The sequence below is a fragment of the Lutra lutra genome, chromosome 2, assembly GCF_902655055.1.
Source record: "Lutra lutra chromosome 2, mLutLut1.2, whole genome shotgun sequence".
NCBI classification, from domain to species: domain Eukaryota; kingdom Metazoa; phylum Chordata; class Mammalia; order Carnivora; family Mustelidae; genus Lutra; species Lutra lutra.
The window spans coordinates 66,445,791-66,471,023 of NC_062279.1; the positions used below are offsets into that span (position 1 = coordinate 66,445,791).

Sequence of the window (25,233 nt, forward strand, 5' to 3'; positions counted from 1 at the left end):
TGGCCAAATTTGGCCCACAGTCTGACTTTCTAAATTAAGTGTTTTTTGGTTTTTGTTTTTGTTTTTTTAAGATTTTATTTATTTATTTGACAGAGAGAGAGAGATCACAAGCAGGCAGAGAGGTAGGCAGAGAGAGAGAGAGGGAAGCAGGCTCCCCATTGAGCAGAGAGCCCGATGTGGGGCTCGATGTGGGGCTCAATCCCAGGACCCTGGAATCATGACTGGAGCCGAAGGCAGAGGCTTAACCCATTGAGCCACCCAGGCGCCCCTGATTTTCTAAATTAAGTTTTATTGGAACACAGTCACACTTAACCGTTCACATGTGCTCTATGACTGCTTTCATTTTATAATAGTGGAGCTGAGTAATTGTGATAGAGACCATATCCCAAAGCCTAAAATATTACTCTCTAGCCTTTTGCAAAACATATTTTTGACCCCTGAAGTAGACCACTTAAAAATTGAATCATAGTGCCCTTTTCCAAGATGGATCAAGAAAGTCAGCTCACTACACAAGAATATCTCCTAGAAAAAAAAAAAATCTCCTAGATTTTGTTCAAGTGCTTCCTTTTATGAAAAGTCAAAATGAAGGAGTATTCAACATTATACTTAAAAGTCAATAGTAATATGCTTTAATGCATTGATATAGTCATTTTCACTGTTCTTGGAGAATTGCCAATTTTTGAATAAAACTTCACATTTTTAGTGTAGTACCTAACATTTCTCTTTAAATTTTAAGTTTTGTAGAAGTTGTAATAATCTACTTATCAAAAAAAATTTAACGTAGGCACTCTGACTGGACTTCTTGGCTGAAAATGTGGAAAGCTAGAATGGTACTCATTATCAGCCATGATTGAGTACCTAGCATTTATTCCGTCAGCCATGAATGCCATTTTAAATGATGCTAGTGGTTGAGGACACGTTATAGCTTTTTCTGCTCTATTTTCAAGTCCTTTAAAAAAGTTTTTAGCAGAAGAGAACAAAACAGATACAGACATGTAAATGCAGAGAACACACTGGTGGTTGCCAGAGGGGAGAGGGAGGGGGGATGGGCAAAAAGTCCTATACTTATTGGACTGAGCATTTTACAATGTATATAAATGTCCACTCACTATGTTGTGCACCTCAAGCTAATGTGTTACTGCGTGTCAACTGTACTTCAATTAAAAGAAAGAAAATAATTATATATGTATTAAGTGCTCAAACTAGTGCTGTCCAATAGAACATTCTGAGGTGATGGAAATGTTCTGTATCTGCATTGTCCAATATAGTAGTCACCAGGTACACGTAGCAATCAGACACCTGAAATGTGGCTAGTGCAGCTAAGAAACTGAATTTTCTTAAAAAAAAAAAAAAAGTTCTTAGCAGAAGCAGGTTATTGTGCCTTTCCTTTCCTTGGTTCCTGAAAAATGGAGCTGCTGCTGCTCTCAGAGGAGCAGGATGGGGCAGCAGTGCCAACCTATATAACATTCTTTTTTTTTTTCTAAATTTTTTTTTTATTTATTTGAGAGAGAGACAGTGAGAGAGAGCATGAGAGGAGAGAGGGTCAGAGGGAGAAGCAGACTCCCCGTGGAGCTGGGATCCCGATGCGGGACTCGATCCCTGGATTCTGGGATCATGACCTGAGCTGAAGGCAGTTGCCCTATATAACATTCTCAGCAGTATCTCCAGCCCTTTCCATCGCCTTCCCTCCTTGACAATCAGGACCTCGTAAGGAAATTTGCCCCCTTCTCCTCCCAACCCCTAAACATAATCAATTCTTTTTGAACCAGTTAGTAATTACAGAAGATAATCTTGAAAGAGCCCAGATGCTGCCATCCATTTATGCTTTATTGAGGAAGGTCTTACAAACAGGCAGCATCTAGGCACTGCCTTTGTGCTGTCTCAGCATCGTAGTTACGGATGGAAGCAGGAGCGCTCATTAGCATTTTAAGAGATTTTAATAAAAATTGTTAGTTTGATAATAGACACGGGACAGGTTTAATCAGGAGTGCCATATTTTAATCTCTGGTGCTAATTCAATCCTTGCTTTAATAAGAGAATAATTCTCTGACCAGGAACAGGGAAATGTAGAAACTGTGCCTGGGAAACAGTGAGAATTTTGTAGTCCTAGCATTTTCATTGCTCTTTGTCTGCATGTCTCTCAGGGCACTGGGAGTGCTTTGCTCTGTATTTCACAATAGACACCTCACATTTGCCAGGGATCTGTCCAGGGATCTTGGTGAATACCCAGCTTTTCTCGTACCCTTGGAACACCAAGCTTCATTACTGGGAGGTCAAGTGAACTTAATCCCTGGCTGTGTGACTCCAGCATTATGAGCACAGATTCTTGCCTTAGCAAAATGGCTCCCTCCCTCTCACGGGCTGTCGGAGTCCTTTGTCACCGTCAGAACCTTAGAGACATTTCTTGGAATGTCAAGGTTTCTCGGAAAGGTTTGAAGCGTGCACATGTCTCCTCATAAGATTGTAAACTTCTGTCCCTTCACCTTTATATCTTCTAACAGCCCAGTGTCAGTTATTGCTGAGGGAGGAGAGCCAGCCATTCCTGTGTCCATTCATGTCCCTGTCTGTGCTGTCATGAAATGATTCCCCTTCATGTTTTAATTTTCTAAGCATTATTTTCAAATAAAGGAATAGTATTTGGGTAGGTAATTAGAGAGGTCACCCCTGTTAACTCTATATAGGTCTTTGTTTTTGTTTTGTTTTTTTGGTAAATGTTTGAGGTTCCATAGTTAGGAAAAAAAAATTCAATTTGAGGGTTTTGAAAAATGCTCTTCTTGCCATCATTATTTGCTAAGAAAGCTTCACTTCCTGATGATTTAGTGATATGTTTGTCAGGTACATGTGAAAGTAGCCTTTCAGTTGGCCTCCACCACATGCCACATTCTCCTCTGCGGCTCAGGCTTTGGCCTGGGTCCTGCCTTCTTTTAGTTGCCAGGGAATCAGTTCCCACACCTCCTCTGTCTCCTGGTCTCTTTCCTTGCTGTCTGTGAATCCCAACACACACTGAGTTTGTAATTGCTGGGCTGTACAGGGCCTTGGGGTAGGTTGGAGTAAGGGTTTAATCCAAACATTGGGAAAATTACAGTGGCTCATGGAACTTAATTAGTAGATACCCCGAGGAGTCACCCATCCATGTGAAAATACATATGGAGGTAAAAATGCCTTCATTTCAGCCCTTCCAAGACTTCCTTCTTACGGAGCCCTTGAGTTAGATAGAACACATCAGCCTGCAGTGAACTAAAATTTACTCAAACTAGCTCGAGAAAGGGCCTTGTGAGAAGAATGTTCCCTGCTTCCAGGAGAGCTAAGCAAGCGGGCCCGGGGGAAGGCAGGGACAAACCCAGGTTTTAGGATGTCAGCAGTGGGCCTGCATACTGGACATTTCCCTAGGCTCTGAATGTTGAGAAGAGAAAAGGTCCCTGCCCAGCACCCTGACTCAACCAGCTGTGGCCAGAGGGTGTGGGGCCGGCCCGTTTTGGGCATGAAATTTGACGTGCGGGTTAACAGGTCACTCTCCACTGTTGTTTCCAGGTATTACAATCCACCTCCCCTGTCACTGTAATCTAGGGGTGAGCAGTAATCAAAACGGAGCTTTCCATTTGTTTTTGAGATAGAACTTTTTCCAGAATGACATTCTTCCTGTCTTTATTTCATTAAGAATTTGGCTGCTATGAATTTAATTTGGATCTCTTATTCCCATGACTGGCAGTTTTCAGTCTAGGAAAGGTTAGATTAGAAGAGGAACAGATTTGAAATGAATTATTTACCAAAAGATCTCTTTACATTATACATTCAACAATTTGAGAACATTTCTCAATCATTTGATTCAAGGCTTTATGCTAGATGTTTTAAGGAAAGGTATATTAATAACTAATACTGCATTAGTGTTACATGTCAGTGAGTTTACATATGAAATGAGTTTACATGTAGGAGCTAATTTTGATTTTCTTACAAATCTTCAAACTAGGTCTTGCTACTATCCCTATATTCAGAGCAGAAAATTAAGACTTGGGACGTTTAAGCCACTTTAAAAAATATAAAATATATTATATATATATATATATATATATATATATATATATATATATATAATATATATATATCGAGAGAGAGAGAGAGAGAGAGAGAGAGATGTGCCTGGGTGGCCCAGTCGGTTAAGCATCTGATTCTTGATTTCAGGTCAGGTCACGATTTCAGCATCCTGAGATCAAGCTCTCACTAAAATAAAATCTTTAAAAAATATTGAGTTAATGTATAAAAATCATGAAAAAAAAATCGGTGGAAACAAATTGGACAGGCAGGTAGTGAGACAAGGGATGGGGTTATTTTGTTGGTCACAAAGACCCACTGAAGTTTTGGATCCTAGGATCCTATCAGAACTATCCTTGGAGAAGTTTCCTGGCAATCCTGTGTGGAATGGCTGAGACTGAGAGTAACCAAGGAGGCCTTTGAGGCGCCAGGAGGACGCTGAAGGAGGACCAGAACTAGGGTAGTAGCTGTGGAAACAGAACTGACTGGAGAACCTTGTGGTTTTCTGTCAGCCTTCCTTTGAAGTCACCTCTCGGGGCCTGGGTTTTAAACAAGCTAGCTTTTAAACATTTTAGCATAGACTACAGCTGATTTTGGAGATGCCTTTAATTTTAGCAGCAAAGAAATAGAACAACCACCAAAAAAAAGTTAAATTTTGAAACATTGCCTGCCAGTTACCTTGTGAGAAACAAAATGACTGAACTCCGAGGAGTCAGAGTGGTATGGTAGTATTGTCATCTGTTAAGGGTGGCCTGAAATGAACCCTACATACACACCCACATTGCTACACAGTTTTTCTCCAAGTCAGAGTGAAGGAGACAAAACTTGTGAGAAGCATGTTTGCCACTCAGAACTGCTTTTCCTTGGACTCGCCTTCCTAAGAGGACACGCTGCAGCTGGTCTTACTGTCCACACAATGTGGTTACATGGCATCTGAGAAAACAGATCATTTTTAATGCCTTTTATTCCTGAGGCTTGTAATGCATTCTAGGAGAACGTCTGGATGATCCTGTGTGAAGCAACGTGTATGAGTATTGGGCTTTCCTGGGTTTTGAACCAGGATCTCTGAGGTTCTTACTTCATCCAGAGGAAGAGAGTAGACCCAGTGTCTCCAACTTGTGAACATTCTGGGACGGGCAGCTTCCTGGTTTGGCCCTGTTGTTTATGCCTTTAATCAGCAAGTACGAATTCAGTGTGGTGTATACCATGCGGTGTGCTGCCCACGGGAGATGCAGTGATGAATAAGGCACAATCATAATGGGACAAAGGTACCAGCATAGTTTGGGCATAGGGGCAGGTAGGTTCACTGATACAAAAAATGTTGAAGAGGCTTCTCGCTAATTTGTTAAGTCCTTTGACCTTGGAAGCTCCTGAAATCAGGAATAATTAAAAAAGAAAAGGGGGGGAAAAACAATTCAAGTTCAAAGAGAAAAATTTGAGTTCAAAAGCCTAAGAGCCCTTAGGGATAAAGAAAAAATTCTCAAAGAAGACATAATAATAAACCTGATATTAATAATAGTCATAATATGAGTTTTTCAGTTCTTCTAAGAATTAGAAATTATTTTTGGTTTAGACTGGGAACTTCAGCCCTATTGAGTTAGAACCTGTCTTTTAGTTTTATCTTTCATTTCCCTCTGGTTCCTAGGAATAAAAGTCTTTAAAATGGTTGGGAGGAACTCTTACTGTTTTAGGGTCAGTAAAGAAGAGGGTCGAGCCAGGGCTGCATGCACTCTGGATCTGGAATCCATAAAATGATGTGGAAGGTGATTCAGTCCTAGTCATGGGGCTTCTGAGAACAGCTCCACCTTTGCAGGGACTCCCTGAGGTCCACCACAGGGTGGCTGCGGGATCTGGGGACGTGGTACCAATATTTCTTGGAATTACCTAGAGTTCTAAACCTTATATGCCACTAATAAGTACCTTGTTCTGCTCTGGTGCTATAATACTTTCCTTTACTTTATTCCTTTGAGGTCAAAAGTAAACCAGTATCAAACAGAGCAACACACTGTCAGTTTCCTGATATCCAATCTGATTTGAAAATACTTTAATAAGGAAGAAATGTGTTAATGATACAGGGAAGAGAGGAGAAAGAGATGCCCCCTCTCTTCTTGTAACATCATACTTTTGCACAATATGAGCATTTTCTAATCTTTAAGGATTAGCTAGCCGAAGGTTTGTAAATTTTTCACGATAAATAACGGTCTCTCTCCTCTTTCAGCAGATTTCTGCACACGGCAGATCTTCTTCCAATGTAAATGGTGGACCTGAGCTTGGTCGTTGCGTGAGTCCTGAAGGTAGTCCTCAATCTGATGATCACATTTATAAAGGAAGTCATCCACGTGAACATGGGGGCCACCCAAAACTCACTTGTGCTAAATTATGATCTACCTCAACAGGGATGCAATCGTGTCACCAATTAGCCTAGTGAGCTTTGGTGAGGTCGCTTCAGGATATATAAAATGTCCTTGTTTTTTATTAAGCTTTCTTTATTTTTCTTTAGTGACAGTCTGCTCACAGTCCGACATGTAGACTTTTCCTTTCTGTCAATTAGGGAGCAGAAGTGCCTTTTCTTCACTGGATATCTGCTATGTGCTGGGCACTGGGGATACATTGTAAAAGTAGTCCTTTTAACCACTTCCTCCTCTCCACCCCCCCTCCCCTTTTTGAGAGGACTTGGGGCCAGGAATTAGCCTTAACAGGTATCCCAGCTGCATAGAATTTTCTTCACTGGAAAAATCTTGAGGAGAAATCTTGAAAAATTTTAAGACTGAATCCCCACCATCATTCCTTCCCCTTTCTTGAGAGTTAACAAAGAAGTTTAAAAAGCTTAGGTTAAATTTCCTTTTACTTATTTCAGTTGGCATTTCAAGGATATGTTAGGTTTATTGATTATGTTGGTTTCAGATTTCACAAGGTCAAAAGGAAATTGGTGATTCAGGAGTTCAGGTGTTCTCTTCAGAAAATATGCTTAGAAATTTTCTTATGGTTCACCATCGGTTTAGAAATGAATTACATTGCAATTTATTATTTTACAGATATGTAGGAATCAAGATGAAATGCTGATGTGTTTGCTAGACTTTGCATTTATCCTTTTGTGCAGGTGTGAATGGAAACAGGTGCTCTGAATCATCAACTCTTCTTGAGAAATACAAAATTGGGAAGGTTATTGGTGATGGGAATTTTGCTGTAGTCAAAGAGTGCATGGACAGGTGAGTGGGTAGTGAGGATAATCATTTGTTTACCTACATTTCTCCCCTGGAGTTTATTCTTACCTGAGCGAATGAATAAAAGGCCTTCCTAGGAGGTCTCTTTTTCCCCCTTCCTGAGAAAGTTAGGTGGGACAGCTACAGTTAGGTGGGACCAGCTGTTTTGTAAGTCCACAGGCAGTTTGACCCAGAAAATATAGGTACCTATGCAGAGAATAAACCTGCTTTGTATGCAGTTGGGCTGAGCAATTTATCAGGTCTCATCCATGAGCCAGAGAGGAAGAGGAAAGAATAGGATTCATTAAAAAAAAAAAAAGGGGGGGGGAATCTCCTATAGCACTTACCTGAGTCAGGCTTGTTCTCAGTGCTGTGCTTGTACTATTAACCCCTTTAAACCCCACAGTAACCCTTTAAATTACTACTTAGTTGTATGTACTAGTAGTTCAGATACATGAGCTCTGACTCTGTTCAGATCAGGGTCAGCCAACTATTGCCTATATTAAAATTATATTTTTGCTTATTCAACTTTATTTTGTTTAAGGTCCTAAATTCTCAAGTGGTAAGAAATCCTTTCTTTTAAATTCCAGGCCTTTTGTAAACAAAACTCCAGTTAGAGCCTTTGTGTTTTAAGGTCAATCCCCTAGTTGTTCTAAGTGGCAATTTTTATTATTGGTGGGGAGTTTTCCAGAAAGCTTTTCCATTTCGCCGCATCTCCAGTGAAGCGTTTGTGCTCCTTGTGGAGGGACACCCCCCTGTCCCTGAGTCCTTTGACTTTGCTCTGGTGCATTTGACCACCCAGTAAAAAATTTAAGCATCTAAAATACGACCTCTACAGACTCAGAAATCTGCATCAGGGTTTGGTTTATGTTATGCAGAAGCAATTTACATGAAAGTTACTCCTCTAAGGTCAGCTTCACCAGCGTGTACTATGACTAAGTGGCAAAGGCAGCAGCACTTAAGAGAACTAACCTATTCTAAGAACACTACAGTGTTCTTTGTTGAAGCGTTTTCCTAGCTAAACCGTACTTCTTGGCTTGTTCAGGTTAAATTGTGTTTAGGTGATTAGAAGTTAACAACCTCAACATTTCTTTGTCAAGTCAATGATCTTTTTACTACCAGATGCAGGCATTTAAAGGTGTAGATAATATGGCACCAGCTGGAATTTTGGCTGAGAAAGAGATACTGAAATCCTGGGGCCTTTTAGTTATTAATGGATTAATGTAAAGATATACTGATCATAGAAAATTTTTAGTTACTTTGAATCATTTCTCTTAATTTCATTCTGCCTCCTAAGAGAATTATTTTGAGATTTAAGTATGGAAAAAATTTCTTGTCCAGCTTTGATACAACAGAGTTTAAGTACTTTTAGTATGTGAGTTATTTAATATTATAATTATTAATGTAAAATGAGAATGACAGTATGGCTTTGGATTTTATTTCTTTTTTTGGGTACTTGTCTCCCTGACCCCACTCACCATCATTCCTGATGTACTTTTTTGTTGAACTGTTTTCCTATTCTAAGATATTTAGAAGAATATCTTAGTATCCTTTAGTAGACGAAATCAAGAATGATTGTGTCTTTGATTTGTGTCTTTAAATTGCCTTTCTCTGATCACTTCATAGGTCCACTGGAAAGGAATTTGCCCTGAAGATTATAGACAAAGCTAAATGTTGTGGAAAGGTACAGTATACATAACTGTTCTATAAGAGAAACTGAGAAATGGAGATGTTTACTGTGGTGAAGGAATTTAAGTGGGCATTGACAAGGCCTTAATAGGAATAAACCCTTAATAGGGAAAACACTATCAACCTGGTTTATTTTCCATTGTCATTTTTTAAAAAAACTTTAATTCTAAGACAATAAATTGACTTGATCCAGTCCTAGCTATAGAAAATATAAGTTCTCATCTATGGGAGATCCCTGGATGAAATGCTCAAAAGATCTGTCACCAATTGTGATGAGTCTAAGACTTTACCTTACTTTCCACTAACTAGTTAGCCTTCTTGCTTTATGGATGCTGGCTGAAGACACAAGATTGCTGGGTAAGATACAAAACACTTTCTGACTTATGGCATAGCAGGTAGCATTGGTTTTTCTTAGCTCCCAAGTCCCAAGGAAGTGATTGCAGAGGGGCCCTTGCTGGTTGCTATATACAGATTAGGTTTAGATCACAGCTGAGGATTCCTCAGACTTAGTCAATCCCTGGTTTTATAAGGGGGCTGCTAGCAAATCTGTCCAGACTTTGCCCGCAAGGAAAACTATTTTTTTAATGATCATGGTCTGGAAACCACCTATGTCCTCTACCCTTGAGTGAGAGCCTATCTCTATAATCTCTATGTTACAAATATCCTTGGGAAGATAGTTTGTAACAAAAGCTGGGTAGAAAACACCATGAAGAATGCCTGCTGCCCCCCACCCCCCATCATGAACTTTTTTCCTCTGTCCTACTCTCAAGCTGGTCTGGGAAGATTAAATGATGAAATGCTGCTGGAGTATTGATATGTTAACTATGTTTGAAACGATAAATATTCTATAGCAGGGATGACAGAGACCTTTTTAGGTTACTTTCTGGTAGCATAGCAGTTAAGAAAGCAGGTTCTAGAATTCACAGGTGGCTAGTCTGAATTGAAGTATAGATATAGAATATGCAGTAGATTTTTGTAGACTTAGTATGAAAAAAACAACGTCGTACCTCATTGATTTCTTTTTGATTGCATGTTGAAATGATCATATTTTGGATATATTGGGTTATGTAAGTTATTAGTGGTATCTGAGTTTCTTAATTTCTTAATGTGGGTATTAGAAAATTTAGATTTCTGTATGTGGATCACATTCTACTTCGGTTGAACGGTGCTGTTCTAGTACCATAGTGTATAAAGTTTTAGTCTTGGTTCTGCTTCTTTTGCTGTGCTGCCTTGGCTTAACGCCTCTGTGTTTCTGTTTCTCCCTCTAAAATGTGGTTGTTATTAATAGCTAAGACGCAAGGTTATTGTAAGAATTAACTGAATTAAGATATGGAAAACATGTAGAGAAATACCAGTATATTAGACTTTAGCACATGTTAACTGTTAACGTTGTTAATATGCCACAGAAATTCAGAATGTATAATTAATTAGGACAATTTGTTTTTTTGGTTTTTTTTTAAGATTTTATTTATTTATTTGACAGAGATCACAAGTAGGCAGAGAGGCAGGCAGAGAGAGAGGAAGGGAAGCAGGCTCCCTGCTGAGCAGAGAGCCCGATGTGGGACTCGATCCCAGGACCCTGAGATCATGACCTGAGCCGAAGGCAGCGGCTTAACCCACTGAGCCACCCAGGTGCCCCTAATTAGGACAATTTGAAGTGATAGTCATGATTTTATATTTAGGGAACCCCTAAACTAGTCTTCTTTGGAAATTTGCAAACTTATGTATTTTTAACAGAACATTTAAAATATTATGGTGAAATTTTAGGAAGACAAAAGACAAATTTGTCATATCTTTTTTTTTAACTGTACTATGACAGCTAATGAGGCAGAGACTATACAAAATGTCCCCCTTTTCTTTGAATAAGTAAGGTTTTTTCCCAGTTAATTTTCTTTAAGAAAAAATGTGTGCTTTTACTTACTGTTCTAACAATATTATTGAATTTTTAACTGGAAAGTCTTTTCCCCATATGTAAATAAGTGTTGCTCTTTCTGTGGGGTTTAAGCAGAACGTGTCATAATTTTGGGAGCCATGTTCTAAGCAACTGTATTAAAGTATTTTTATCAAAAAAAGTAAAATATAATCGCTATGGTAGGGATATTGTTTACCTGATTAAAATTTAAGCAACTGTTTTAATAGTTGAAAATAGCTCTTTATGTGCAAAAATACACTAGGTATGCTAAGTGCTGAGACAAATGATCAGGTCACTTTAAACATTTGGATCCATTTTTCCTTGTCATTAAATATCATTCTGTTTTTATAATTCATGATCGTATACTTACTTCCAGCCTCACATTTTGCTTATTTGAGAAACTTTTTCTACTTTGACTGTATAAAATCATAATTTAAAAACTTGATGTGTTCCAAATAAGTTGACTTCCCCATTGAATTGTATTTTTAGAAAAAATTGGTGTAGAGAACTTGTTTTTTAAGACAGAATTTAGAGGGAGGCACAATAAAATTGGCCACTATTCTGGGTGTTGTTGGGTCCCTCTGTTTTGTGGGTTGTACACAGAAGCTACATTAGTAAACTGCATTATCTCTCCAGCTTGCACACAGAGGAATCTTGCACATGACCTTTAATGACTTGCTAAACAAGATACACCAATTTCACTGATAAACAGGGGCTCAGACTAAATAGCTTTCCAAAAGTCACACAGAGGTAGAGCCGTGGTTGGAATTCTGTGCTGGTTGATTATGTAGCCTGCATATTAGCTAGTCTGCCATGTTCCCTATTCAAGTTCAGTTTATTCATTTGTTCATGTAGGAAGAATGTGGAGAAAAAAACCGTAATCTTTTTTGGCCTTCTGTTTGCTTTTCTGTCATATACATATACATTATCAGATTGACTCATTTACCTAAAATTTGATGTGTGTGCAAGAAACTGTGCTAGGAATAAGGTAATCTCACATATAAATTAATAGCAGTTCTGCAGAGAATATATGGGAGTTTGGAGGAAGCGCATGAGAGAAGTAGGTGATCTGTGAAGATGCCATATAGGGCAGGCATTTGAGCTGGAACTCCCAGCAGTGGGTAGGACTTCATTAGGCAGCAATGAAAGAAAAGCCTTCCAGGGGGCTAGCACAGCCTGAGCAACAACCCAGAGGATGGAAGTCATGTTAGCTGCCTCTAAGCAGGAGATTGTTGCAAGATTTGCTGTGTGGCCAGATTTATGGAGACTGTTGAGAAGGCTGTGGGATCTGTAAATTTAAGAATTCTTCCATATCTGATATCCTAATCAGTACTCATTCTAAGTGATTATTTATTAAATTGCATAGCGTACAAGCTCTGAGCTCTCTGTTCCGGTGCTTCAAAGGGGTCTGCCCTTCTCTTCCACAGTTCTGTGTTCATCACCTATATATAACAGGTCCAAGCACAACACAAATCCAAATGGATATTGTATTTGTTTCCTGAGACTGTTGGAATGAATTACTACAAACCTGGTGGCTTATCACAGCAGGAATTTATTCTCTCACAGTTCTGAAGGCCAGAAGTCTGAAATCTGTACTCCCTCTGGAGCTCGAGGGGAGAATCTGTTCTTTGACAGAGTAGCTTCTGGTGGCTGATGCATCCCTTGGCTTGCAGCCACATCACTCCAATCTCTGCCTCTGTCTTCACATCACTCTCTCTTATCTGTGTTTATTTTTCCTCTTCCTCTTCCCTCTGTGAAGTTTTCCTCTGCCTCCATTCATAAGGAGGCTGTGATGGCACCCACCCATCTGGGTTTGTCTCCTCATTGCATAATTGTTAATCACATCTGCAAAGACCCTTTCTCCAAATAAGGTAATATTTATAAGTTCCAGGGGTTCGGCCTTGATATCCTTGGGTGGCTGTTATTTAGTCCACTACATACAACTTACCACAGAAATCACTTGGGGTGATTTGGACACTCTCCCCCTCTTATTGGGGAGCAATACTCACTAAGGAATGTGGAATCCAGCTGGAAAGCCACTGTTGGCCAAGAGCAAGTCATGCTGTCTTTATTCACTCACTCAGACACTTCAGACCCAGCTGTGCTGGTTGCTGGAGAGCAAGGTAAGCAGAAGCCTTCAGACAGCTGGGTGAGATCAGGGACTGCAGGAAGCACAGGGGGCACTGAGAGAAGTAAGGGTGCTTAACCCAGCCATGACTGAGCAGGGGAGGCTGTTGAGAGGAAGTGAGGCCCAGTCTGGACCTGAGGAATACATAGGAGTCCCCCAAGGGATGTGTGTGTTGTAGGGAGGAAGTTGGGGACAGAAAACCTGTGCAAATGCCCGGAGGCCCAGGCAAGAGAGTGACAATGGGGACAGACGAGAACAGGTGGATTCAGAGGCTGTTGAGAAGGCAGGCCTGGCAGGAACTGGGGACTGATGGACCGTCCTAGAGGATGAGGGAGGAGCTGGGGGAACGCTGTCTGGGCAGCCAGGTTCTTTCAGCGGGACAGAAGGCACAGGAGGAAAGGGCTGCTTTGTGGGGCTGGGGCGGGTAGAGACAAGATGATTAGTTTGGTTTGGGAGATTTGTTAATTCTCTAAATCGTCTCTCTCTTTCTCTCTCACATTAAAAACCACCATGGCCAAGATAAGGTGGTATCCTTTGCCAAGTTAGCAGTTTTCTTTGTTATTTACTCTCACTCAGAACCCTGGGACACTGCCACACAGTGATTCATATGTAAATTATTTGGAGTTAGAGTCCTGAATCACTTAACATGAATAATGGTAGATGGCTGAATAATGTAAGTTCAGAGCAATTTGAGATAAAAGTGACGTTCATACTGTATTGAGAGGGATTTTTTTCCCTGGCAAATGTAATCTAGAGAATGTTTTTATGTATTGAATGCAGTGATTCCACAGGGTTTGCCCAAGAAATCGGAGATGACATTTGTAACGACTTTTACAGGCTACTTTTGTTTTGCTTCCAATGATGATCCATTTAAAAAGTGGATTGTTCCTTCCTAGACCATTTTACAGGTGCCATCAGAGGTTGAGAGACAAGGCTCTCATCTCCCACATTGCAGTAGAAACCCCCTAAGTGTGTAGGAGCCAGGCCATTGTGGAGGAGAACCCAGGACCGAGCTAACAAGCCATGGCCGACGGCGTGCTTCAGGACTTACTCAGTAGTTCAGATGTCACACTGCCGGGGGTCCTGCGGGAAACTCCACGATCAGAAAGTTCGCAGAAGACTTTCCCTTGAGTCTTTATTGAGAAAGATAACTTCTGAGAGTGGTCGTTTCCCTAGGTGGTAGACATTTCATTTTAACTGGGATTTGAGAGAGCTCCTGGGGTTCTGGGGATGGGGATAATGTTACATAGGTCACTCTCAGTTAGCATCCCTACCAGAGCCCCTGAGTAGAGAGAAGTTTAGAGACTCTTCCAGCTTCAGAGGCAATGGGGAGGAGTTGGGCGGGGGTGCAGGGACTGAAGTGATAGATCCATTTAGTTTTAAAATAAAATGCCCCTCTTACTGCCGTGGTTGTAACCCCCATTGTCTCGGCTTCACATAGAGTGAAAGAAATGTATTTGCTCGCCTTGACGTGTTCACAAAGGTCCGTCTGACTCTGCTTATTAGTGTTATAAAGGTCAGACTTGGCCCAGATCATCCAGAGGCCTCAAAGGAAGTGAACCAACGACGTGGTGTTTGCTGAGTCTTTGTCCCTGTGGCCACAAGGAGTTGGCTGTCAAGCTGCTTCCCTTGGGAGGGACCAGGGGGGCACTGTTTGCTGTTAGTGCTGGGGCTCTGTGACTTAGACTTAAAGAATTGGAAACAGGTAAGCGGCCCTGTCCCTAGCCTCGCAGCTGTTAGGTTTGTTAGGGTCTGAGATCTGGAAGCATTTACTGAGCCCCAAGCTGGTTGGGCATAGGCTTCCCACTCCTGCTCATTAAGGGACATAGATTCTCCTCCCCACCAAACCTAGTGTGATTCTACCTGGACCCCTAGTGTGATTCTGCCTGGACCCCAACTCACAACCCCAACTCTCGTTCCTATCTTTCCAAGGAATTAAGTACTTTCCACTTTGCAGCTGTCATGTTCACTTTGAAAAATTCTGACTTCTACTGAAGCATTCCTTTTTAAGAGGTGATATTGTGTCGTACAAAAAATGTGGGCTTGGATGTCAGAAACCTAGGTTTGCATTTTCCCTCAAAAGACTGTTCTAAGGATAAAGTGTTAAGACATCACACAGATACTTTCTTTCGCAAAGAGACTGATAGCGACTAGATTCCTCGTAAATTTTCTTTTCTTTTCCTACTTCCATTTAGCATTTGCACTGTCATTTGCCAACAGTTACTGAATGGCTTCTTGGACAAGCACAGCTCATTCAGCATTGGAGAAATGGCCTTCGTGGGCAGGAGCTTGTGCAGTTGTCAGTCTGTTTGAGGTGGCTTAGAGTAAAAAGGCATGTCCACATGTGTGCATGAAGATACGTGGAGAACCTACATGACATCTTGACCTGGAGATAATTACCTTACCATTGCAGTGGAACACTGCATTTAGTGCTGGATTCATGATAGCAAAGACGAATGGGACGACACTATGAGGAAGGGACACACACACGCGCGCGCGCGTGCGCACACACACACACACACACACAGATGTATATGTATGTGTGTATTAGGTAGTAAATGCTATCTCTTATATGGTAAGTTTTATGTAAAAGTTATATTTGAAAACTGAGAATGTGTCAGAGGGCAATTAGTTAATTTAATAGAGCATACCCTAAATTCAAAATAATTCATTGCTATAGCTAATAAGGATCAACACGTGATATTATTGAAATATTTTCATGTCTCATGGAAACAGAGCAGTAGTTGTTCCTGATTCATGTTTGGTGTATTGAAAATAACTCCTTAGTACTGTGGGTAAACATTTTGCTACAGTGCCGATCCCAGCTGCATGACTCACCAGGATTGATAATCAGGTAGTATTTTCCAGGAAGTGGTGAAAGTTAAAAACAGTGGAAAACAGTGGTCCCTGTGGTACTCTATGTTTCCTGATTTCTGAGATATGAGACGGTAAGGAACATCCTTCGGGTGAATGATTCCATACCCAGCCATAGAGGGAGAACTTTTTTTTTTTTTCCCTCAGAAATTCAGCATGAAATTCAAATTCATTATTAGTAATGGTTTAAAAAAAATTAATGCTCAAGTTGTATTCCATACACGTGCAAATTTCCTTATATACTTGATCTTGATTTTGAGTGTATACTCAAAAAGTGGTTCTGGGGAGCCTGGGTGGCTCAGTCTCATAAACACCCAACTCTTGATTTCAGTTCAGGTTGTAATCTCAGGGTCATAAGATTGAGCCCTGCGTGGGGCTCCGCTCTGGGTATGGAGCCTCCTTAACATCCTCTCTCTCTCCCTCTCTTTCCTTTTTTTTTTTTTTTTAAGATTTTTATTTATTTATTTGACAGAGATCACAAGTAGTCAGTGGAAGGCAGAGAGAGAGGAGGAAACATGCTCCCTGCCGAGCAGAGAGCCCAGTGAGGGGCTCGATCCTAGGACCCTGGGATCATGACTTGAGCCGAAGGCAGAGGCTTAACCCACTGAGAAACCCAGGCATCCCTTTCCCTCTCTTTAAAAAAAAAAAAAGTGGTTTCAGCTGACTCACAAAGCACAGTACCTTGTGCCCAAGCTTTCTCAGTCTCATGACCTCTTATGGCATCAGAGGCAATGATGAGACAAGAAGGCAGTGTGTTCTGTGTGCCAGGGCAGCACCAGTGAGCCCTTTCAAGGATATCTGTTCCTTTTTGTTAATGACTGTGACATGTCACAGTCACTATGACTTGTCCTGTCACAATGGAAACCGACTCAGCCAGGACTTGTTTTGTCTCTGCACCAAGGGAGATGCTTCCTTCGGCGTCCAGTTACAGTCGTGTATCTTCCAGAATATAGGGATAGAGCAGAGGGTTCTATGGTTCCTGACCCACCTCTCTAATCCCTTCCTTTGACAGGAGCACCTGATTGAGAATGAAGTGTCAATCCTGCGCAGGGTGAAGCATCCAAATATCATCATGCTGGTTGAGGAGATGGAAACAGCTACTGAGCTCTTTCTAGTGATGGAACTGGTCAAAGTAAGAAGATGGAGAGATTTCAGCAGATTTCATTGGTGCCAAATCCCAAGACTTATCATATTCTTGAAAGCCCTAATTGGAAACATATTTTCCTACCTTGAAACTTTTGTTATTTATAATAATTGTTTATGGACTTGTGCCATTTTTCATCTACTCTAGGGTGATGAACCCTCCTTGTTACCTTCATAGGATTGTCACTGTTGACATTCTGTTGTGTTCTTTTTTTGTGTGCATCAGGGTGGAGATCTCTTTGATGCAATTACCTCTTCAACAAAGTACACTGAGAGAGACGGCAGTGCGATGGTGTACAACCTGGCCAACGCCCTCAGGTATCTTCATGGCCTCAGCATCGTGCACAGAGACATCAAGCCAGAGAACCTCTTGGTATGTCATCTCTGATTTTTTTGTTCCAATTCATGCCTCTAGTTCTTTAAAATGACATGATCATGTGTAAACAGTATCACTTCAGAATCTGTACCAATCCTGCAATAAGGGACTGAGAGATTTTAAATTTAGAGACTCACCATGACTCAAGTCAATGACCATAAGTTATTAATGGATTTCTTGAATTGATATGCACTTCTGCATGTATTGTTTATCAGACATTAGAAAACATGTTTCCGTTTCCATTTTGATTGATACTATGCTGAATAAAGTAAGAAGGAAAATTATTTTATGAGACAAAACTTCTGAAGAATAAATTAGAGATAAAATCAGGAGCTTACAGGAAACAGAAATAGAATGTGATGGTTCGTTTATGTTCAGGACAGAACTTTGGAAATAATCTGGTCTGTTTATCTCAGCTTTACAGCTACAGAAATTAAGACTCAGATGCTAATTTTTCTGGCTGAAAAGTCTCATGTGTCCCATTGTTGTCCAGAAGAAAGTCTGTGGACTCCGAGGGCTACATAATCTGGTCCAAATTTACATTTCCAGCCTCCTGTCCTGTTCCTGACTCTTCCCCACCCATCTATCCAGAGCGGCAGTCAACCTTCATGGCAGCCGTAGTAAGCACAGCTTGCTAATTGGGCCAACCTTTGTGTCCACACAGTAGAGGAATTTTAGGGAAGCTGATTAGGAACTTCGATCAGCACACAACCCCCTTCCCTCCACCCCCAAAACACACAGGACCATTTTTTCCTCGATTTCGACCTTTCAGGGCTGAGTATTGTCATCATTATAGCTTAGGAGGTGGGGTTTTCTGAGTATTCTACATCATGATAATCCAAACTCTGATTTTCCCATCCCCAGTCATTAGTTAAGACTTAACTTTATCAACACCATTACATATCACTGCTTATTTCCATACTGGTCTACATTTGCAATATCCTGTCTCCTGGCAACATGGCAAACACATTCCTCTCATATGACACTGAGCAAAAGGTATGTCTTCTTTGACATCACTCCTAACTCCCCAGACAGAGTCAGTCATGGCCCCCTCTTGTTTCTGTTCTATGTGCCCTGGTGTGGTGAGTTTATCATGTACCTGAGTGACTCCTTCTCTAGATAAGCACCATTAGGGGCAAGGTTTGTGTCTTCATTATTTTCATGTCGCCAATGCCCTAGACAGTGCCAAGGAAGCACAGGCTGGACGTAGAGTAAATGGTTGGTGACTGAGCACTGATAGTCACTCAGCTAGCTATCATCTGGCACTCAGACTCAAGTCTTTGCAGCTTATCTCATACTTGCACTGTACAAGTAATTGTTGAAAGGAATATGCATTGATGTTGAGGCTTTTAGGCCATCCTGGGGACTTGCTGCTAATCTATTCTCTACTTTTGGTAATACCATTTGATGATCTGAGTATCCACTTCAAAGTGTGTGAGTTTGTTTGTTGGTTGGTTTTTTCTTACTGTCTTCTGCGTTGAAGAGTTACATGTCTATGTTCTCTTATTGGGAAAATAAACGTCTTTTCTCTGTAAAACAAGATGTATTATAGTCTTGGTTTTATGAACTCTAAGGAGGAACAGAGACAGAATTATAGACTGGGCCTCGGGATAGAAGTGAGGATATGGTGTTCTCTCCTCAAAATAGTCTTCTCGGGGCGCCTGGGTGGCTCAGTGGGTTAAAGCCTCTGCCTTCGGCTCAGGTCATGATTCCAGGATCCTGGGATCAAGCCCTGCGTCGGGCACTCTGCTCAGTGGGGAGCCTGCTTCCCTTCCTCTCTCTCTGCCTGCCTCTCTGCCTACTTATGATCTCTGTCTGCCAAATAAATAAATAAAATCTTAAAAAAAAAAGAACTTAAAAAAAAAAACCAAAAAAACAGTCTTCTCGGTCATTATGACCTTACAGTGTCTGTTAGGCCCAGGCTCCTCCTGCATGGAACTGAGGTCGCCCAGGGGCTCCACAAGCAAAGGTAACAAGGCTTTGTCTGGCTGTGGCCAGATGTCAATGCCGTGGTATTAATGAGGATGCCTCCTTTGTTTCTCCCTGCTGTCCCTGGCCCACTTCACCCTGGTGGCTGTGGTTACTGACATTTTCTGGAAATACGGAGCCACGGGTCCCTAAGGACAATAGGTCACTGTGCAGCCAGCCCACACTGCAGCTCTGATGGCTGAAGCCCGGGAGAAAGGTGACTGAGGCCTTGGCGAACTGGCCTGTAAGCTAGGGAGGGTCTATTTCCCAGGACGTCAATTCCACTCTTACTTCCCTTTTCTTCTGTTTTCCACTCACAATATATGGAACATCTCAGAGTCTGATACTGCCTCCCTTTCTCGTGCCACATGATGGGGACCAGGGTCTCCAACATGACCTGTCTCAGAATATAACCAGAAAATTGGAACCAACTTCCTCATCCAGTCTAACTTGCCTCAGACGAATCTTCACCCTGTCTTCAAGACCTGCTGTGACCCCACTCTGCTACCCAAAGGGGAGGAGAAGGAAGAAGATGATAAGATGGATGTCTGGATGAGGCTAAAGTGTGATAAAAAAGGGTCAGGCTTTGGAAGTCCTTAGCTGCACATCTCTAAATAAAATATGTGCCTGCTCTTGAAAACTTAATTAGACCACTCTGCAGATTCTACAGTTAGTCAGCGGGTTGGCATTATTGCCCCAGGATGAGAAAGTGCCATTGAGGCACTGAATGTAAATACACAGAGTGACTGTCAGCCTCTTCCTACCCTAAAAACAAATTCCGTTGTTAAGCACCAGAGCATTCACACATCTGATTTGCATCCCCTTCTCCGAGAGTGGCGTCATAATTTAAAACCCTGCCAGTAGAGATGTATGGGTCGCCGTGTCAGGGAGCACGGGGGTGGCCATTAATGCCGAGAGTTACAGCCCGGTGGTGCCCTGTCAGACTTAACTATGGGAGACCAGTGATAAATTCTGCTTTTCCAGGAGTTCTGGAGACCGGGGAGGGAAGACGGTTGGTTTCTCATATTTGAAGCCCTTCTAAATCATTATGTTGACGTTTTATTTAGAGAACACGTAGCGTTCACTTTGTATGTGGGATCTGCATTCCTCACATCTTCAGCTTTTGCATTCTGAATGCAGCCTCTGACAGAGCGTCTCTTCCGTGTGGTGGGGCATTTGAGCACCTCGGGGCTGGTGTCCCGGTCATGATGGTCAAGACTCTCTCAGCATCTGTGTGTGGGTGCAGGCCGCAGGTGGGCTTCTTCCAGGCCCACTGCCTTGTGTTTAGACCTAGAGCTGGTGCAGGATGGTGCCATGAGGTGGCAAAGGCACTGGTTGGAATCCCCACTTGATAGCTGCTCATAACTTGAGTTCTCCGTGCCTCAGTTTCCCTATCTGTAAAACTGAGGCAACAGTTATTTTCCTGTCCACCCAGGGGGGTGACTCTGACTGAGGTCCAGTGAGATCATGTGTGGGAAAAGCATTGGAATCTCTCTGGTTCTGTGAGATGTCAGTGACTGGGGAGAGAAAGGAGCACTCTGCCAGAACAGAAGGCCTTTGGAGCCCCTGTACACACTCGTTCGGCTCTTTCTTCAAATCGGTCTCTTAAAGCAATGCCATATGTGTGTATGTCAGTGCCAGTTTTTTAAAGCGGTGTCACGAATGTGCATCTATATGTATAGATTGATAAATACTCCTGCTTTGAAGAGCATCTCCAGCTAAGATTCTGAAATGAACTCATATTATCTTTCACATATTTGCCTCTGGGTCTAGTGTTGGGAAGTGATGAATCAGATGAAGTATTATTTCAGGCTTGTCTGCTCCTTATGACACTTCTCTTTTGATGTTTAGCCAAGGAGTGCCACTTGCCTAGACATAATTCAGTGATTATGAACTGCCTAGTACCTTTCTATTTATGGTCCTGCGTCTGACTCTGAATTCCTTATAGGGAATATGAGAAATGGGGCTTTGGGGACTTCTGAATGTCTGACAACAACCCTCAAATACCCCTAGGCGTCTGTAAATTATGTGTCTAAAGTAAACACTATTTTTCAAAAAAAATGTACCTAATGAGTGTATTTTAAACTTGTAAAAACAAAATAACAATGATATTAATAAAACTTTTTTTTTTGCTTCCATGATACAGGCATTTAAAATTATAATGTTGCTTAGAATGTTCTTATCACTGCAGTTACTTGGGGAATTTCTGAAGTCTGGGTTTCAGTAAATGCATCATAAATTCTAACTGTAATTCTCTATATCGGATTGTTCTCGTTAATGTTTACATTAAACATAATGGATGGAAAGTCGTCCTAAGACTCTGGCCTGACTGAGAACCTGGTTTCTCTTGCTTTAGGCTAAATCATTAGTAGCTTAGAATATGCCTCTGCTGAGTTGTGGCAGACTCAGAATGATAAATATCTCTGAGGGACTCAACAGCTTCACCATTACTCCCCTGAAACTTGAAAGTCATAAAGACGTGTGCTGGGGATGTATACTTAGTACATAAATGTGGAAGCACTTACTAAAACGCTAAGGTGAAAAACATTCTTCTTAACCTGATGAGGACATCGCAGGTAAGGAATGTCAGTGTCACGCTTTTTAAATGCCTCTACAGATTGGGTATTGGTGACATGGGGGAGCCCTGATTTTGATGCTTTTTCATGATGTCTGTGTAAATCACTCCCCCTCATTAAGTATCAGACTCATGGAAGATGTTATTAACATGCTTATCTTGAAAAAACACAATTTTCTAAATTGTTCATCTTTTAGTAAGAAATGACTTGAGTGAGGATCTGGTTCAGTTCATAGTAAAATAGGAAAAGCAAACTAAATAGAACAAAAATATAAAAGTAGAGAATGACATTACGTTAGTACAGATTAGATCTCTGTAGTTATTCTCTGAAATTCACTATTCTCAAAATGATTCATCTCAAGATGAATAGGCAAGGATGTTAAAGTTCCTGCAGTTAAATCTAAAAACCATCTATTTAGAATGTAACTTTCAGACTTTGATCCCATAAGGAAAGTTCGCTTATAAATAAAATTAATTTTTCCTGATTATAGAACCAATACATGTTCATTGTAAGGGCTTTGGAAACTAGTGAAAAGTCTGTGAAGAAGAAAGCTGAAGTAAACTGCAGGGCTACCACCTAGAAATAAACTGAATATTTTGGTGTATTGTACTGAATATATAATTTTGAATATTCTTTTCTTCTGTAATATAGTGAATATTTTCCGTAGGATTAGTACTTAGTTGAAATGTGCTTACTAGTGAGTGTATAGTATTTTATTATAGGAATGTACCATAATTTATGAAGTCCTCATCTTGTTCATTGTTCATGTTCTTTCCAGTTTTTGAAAACATAGATAAATTCTGGATTGGTGGCATTGTGTGTAACCTTTAGGTTCATCTCTATTCCCTTAGGGTTGGGTCTTAAAAGCAAGGGTTATAAATAATTTTTAGGAAATTTACATGTTGCTTAAATGTTTTCTAGAAAGATTGCTTCCCATGTAAACAAAGAGCATTCACATCTTCACCAGCATTTTTAAACCGTTTGCAATATGATATTTATTTGATCTTATCAGCCAGACCTTCTGGGAAAAGGAAGGAAGGGGAGCATTCACTGAACCCTGATCCAAGCTTGGTCTCTTCACACCAACCCCATGGGTTAGGGACTGTTTTCATCTCTCCCAGGTGAAGAAACATGTTCAGGGGGTGGCTCACGAAGGTCTCGCAACCAGGAAACAGGTGGAGTGGTTGATTATTTAGTGGTTGATTATTATTCAGGCCGTCTGTTCCCAAAGTTTATTTCTTTCTAAACTTACAACATTTTTCCCTATGAAATATTTATGCCATTGACTATTTCATTGATGAAATAATATGCCATTGACTGTCCCAAAAACAAGTCCGGATTTTAAGTTCCAAGCTAAACATGGAAGTGTTTTAGTGGACATGGTAAACAGCATTTCCAAGACTCTCAAGTACCTCACACACAGCAAACATGCAACAAAGGTCAGTTCCCGTTTCCAAGCTTAGAGGCCTCTCTGGCCACGTTGGGTAAGCAGCTGCCTGCACCCCAGCTGTTGTGTCAGCAGGCACACATACTCATTATACTCCTAAGTAAGGAGCTTTTAGCGAAGATGGAAGGTACTGTCTTTCTGATTTCACACAATCGTGCAAAATTTCTAAAGAAAAAATTCAGAGTTTAAAGCATCAAAAATAAATCATGGTGTTATTATCTCAGGGAGAGGTTTGTTTTTTTTTTTTTTTTGTTTTTTGTTTTTTTTTTTTTTTAGTTGATGAATACATGTATCTGTGTTGTTTCTACCTAATTCCAAAGGTGCTTTCAGAATCGTTGAGAAAAGGAGCTACTGACTGTTGGCTGGTTTCTGTTCCAGGTGTGTGAATATCCCGACGGAACCAAGTCCTTGAAACTGGGAGATTTTGGGCTGGCCACTGTGGTAGAAGGCCCTTTATATACAGTCTGTGGCACACCGACTTATGTGGCTCCAGAAATAATTGCTGAAACTGGGTAAGACTCCTGGTGGCTTTGGTTGGTACTTTCACTTTGGTGAAAGAAGAAAGAAGGTATGTGCTGCTGTGTATTCACGTGCCTCCTGGGAAGGTGGAGGGTGGGAGAGACTGTTACCTGCATCGTGACTTTGATCTCAGAAACTCAGGTTTGTGCTTCTGTATCCAGGAGCCATAGGCTTGGACTTTTGTCCTGACGCCAGTAGTCCCCAAGATTGCAGTTAGGTTGGGAGAAAAGTGGACGCCTCTGTCCAAAGGGCAGTTAATCCTCTATGTGAAATGAGTGCTTTGACACTGAGAAATCCCTTTTTCATAACAAAGAAGCAAGTACTCCAGTAATGTGAAGGGTTCTTAGGAGTAATGTCTTTATTTCTCCTCCTCCACCCACTTTGTTTTCCCAGCTATGGCCTGAAGGTGGACATTTGGGCAGCAGGCGTGATTACATACATACTTCTCTGTGGGTTCCCACCGTTCCGAAGGTCAGTGGCTCTTTGAGTAATAATATTTGAATTGTAAACTCTCTCCCTTTGATCAGCAGGCAGTCTCATCCTGGCAATCAGGACCAGAAAGTGGTCAATAAAAATGTCAGTTAAAAATTACATAAACATACCTTTCACTTTTTATCTTAATTTACAACCTATTAATGGATATTCCTTGACCACACTTTTGATGTAAGGCCAAGGCCTTTGCATGGTGTATGGTCCTCTGAGTTTCTTACGGTCATTCTTCTGTAAAACACACCCATCATCCCATGTCTGCAATTTCCATTCTCAGTCTTTTTCAAGGGTAGTAAGATTTAAAGATGCTTGTGAAGCAATCTGATCCTTCTAGGTAAACAGAACTTTTTCCAGGTCTTAATAGTCATTTCTCCTACTTCATTTGACAGCAGGTCTTTTTTTTTTTTTTAAACAACTCACTTTCCAAAATGTTCAACTTAGTTCTCATAGACTTGTAGAAACAGTGAATTCTTTCTTTTAAAATTAATTTCACTGTTTACATAATATTTAATGAAGTAGAATTACAAACGCTATCAGCATAAATAGGCCTGGGAACCAACAGACCTACTCTTGGTAACCACATATCTCACTTGGTGACAGGGCAGAGATGGCCACACAGAGTTGTCAAAGTGTGGGACAGATGGCCCAAGGCACACTCAGTTCCCCAGCAGGGTGTACACAAAGGGAGTGCAGGGCTTTGACCATAGTGCCTCTTTTGGTCTGTTCCATCTCCTTCTTTGGAGCAAATGAATGCTTTGGAAGTAGAAGTTCAACTCATGATGCAAGTATAATTTTCTTCTGAGTTTTCTTGAGCTCTCTTTCTCTTCATTTTCATCCTCTGTTTTGTTCATTTTACAACTACTGTTGAGTAGCCACTGTG

At 41.0% G+C, this 25,233-nt stretch overlaps 1 protein-coding gene across 8 annotated transcripts in view; it reads left to right on the forward strand.

Annotated features, from left to right (window-relative positions):
• DCLK2 (doublecortin like kinase 2) overlaps window positions 1–25,233 on the forward strand; it is a 150,122-nt gene that overhangs the window by 107,068 nt on the left and 17,821 nt on the right. For 5 of the 8 annotated variants that reach the window (XR_007125137.1, XM_047717616.1, XM_047717615.1 and 2 more), the window contains 7 exons: window positions 6,248–6,323; window positions 7,130–7,238; window positions 8,859–8,916; window positions 16,848–16,967; window positions 17,205–17,351; window positions 23,724–23,857; window positions 24,258–24,335. Coding sequence is in view for 6 of the 8 variants with exons in the window: in XM_047717616.1 (XP_047573572.1) it covers window positions 6,248–6,323; window positions 7,130–7,238; window positions 8,859–8,916; window positions 16,848–16,967; window positions 17,205–17,351; window positions 23,724–23,857; window positions 24,258–24,335 (722 nt within the window). In the remaining 2 variants the exon portion in view is untranslated. The remainder of the gene's footprint in view (window positions 1–6,247; window positions 6,324–7,129; window positions 7,239–8,858; window positions 8,917–16,847; window positions 16,968–17,204; window positions 17,352–23,723; window positions 23,858–24,257; window positions 24,336–25,233) is intronic. The other 3 variants (XR_007125138.1, XM_047717611.1, XM_047717614.1) reach the window with 1 other exon arrangement.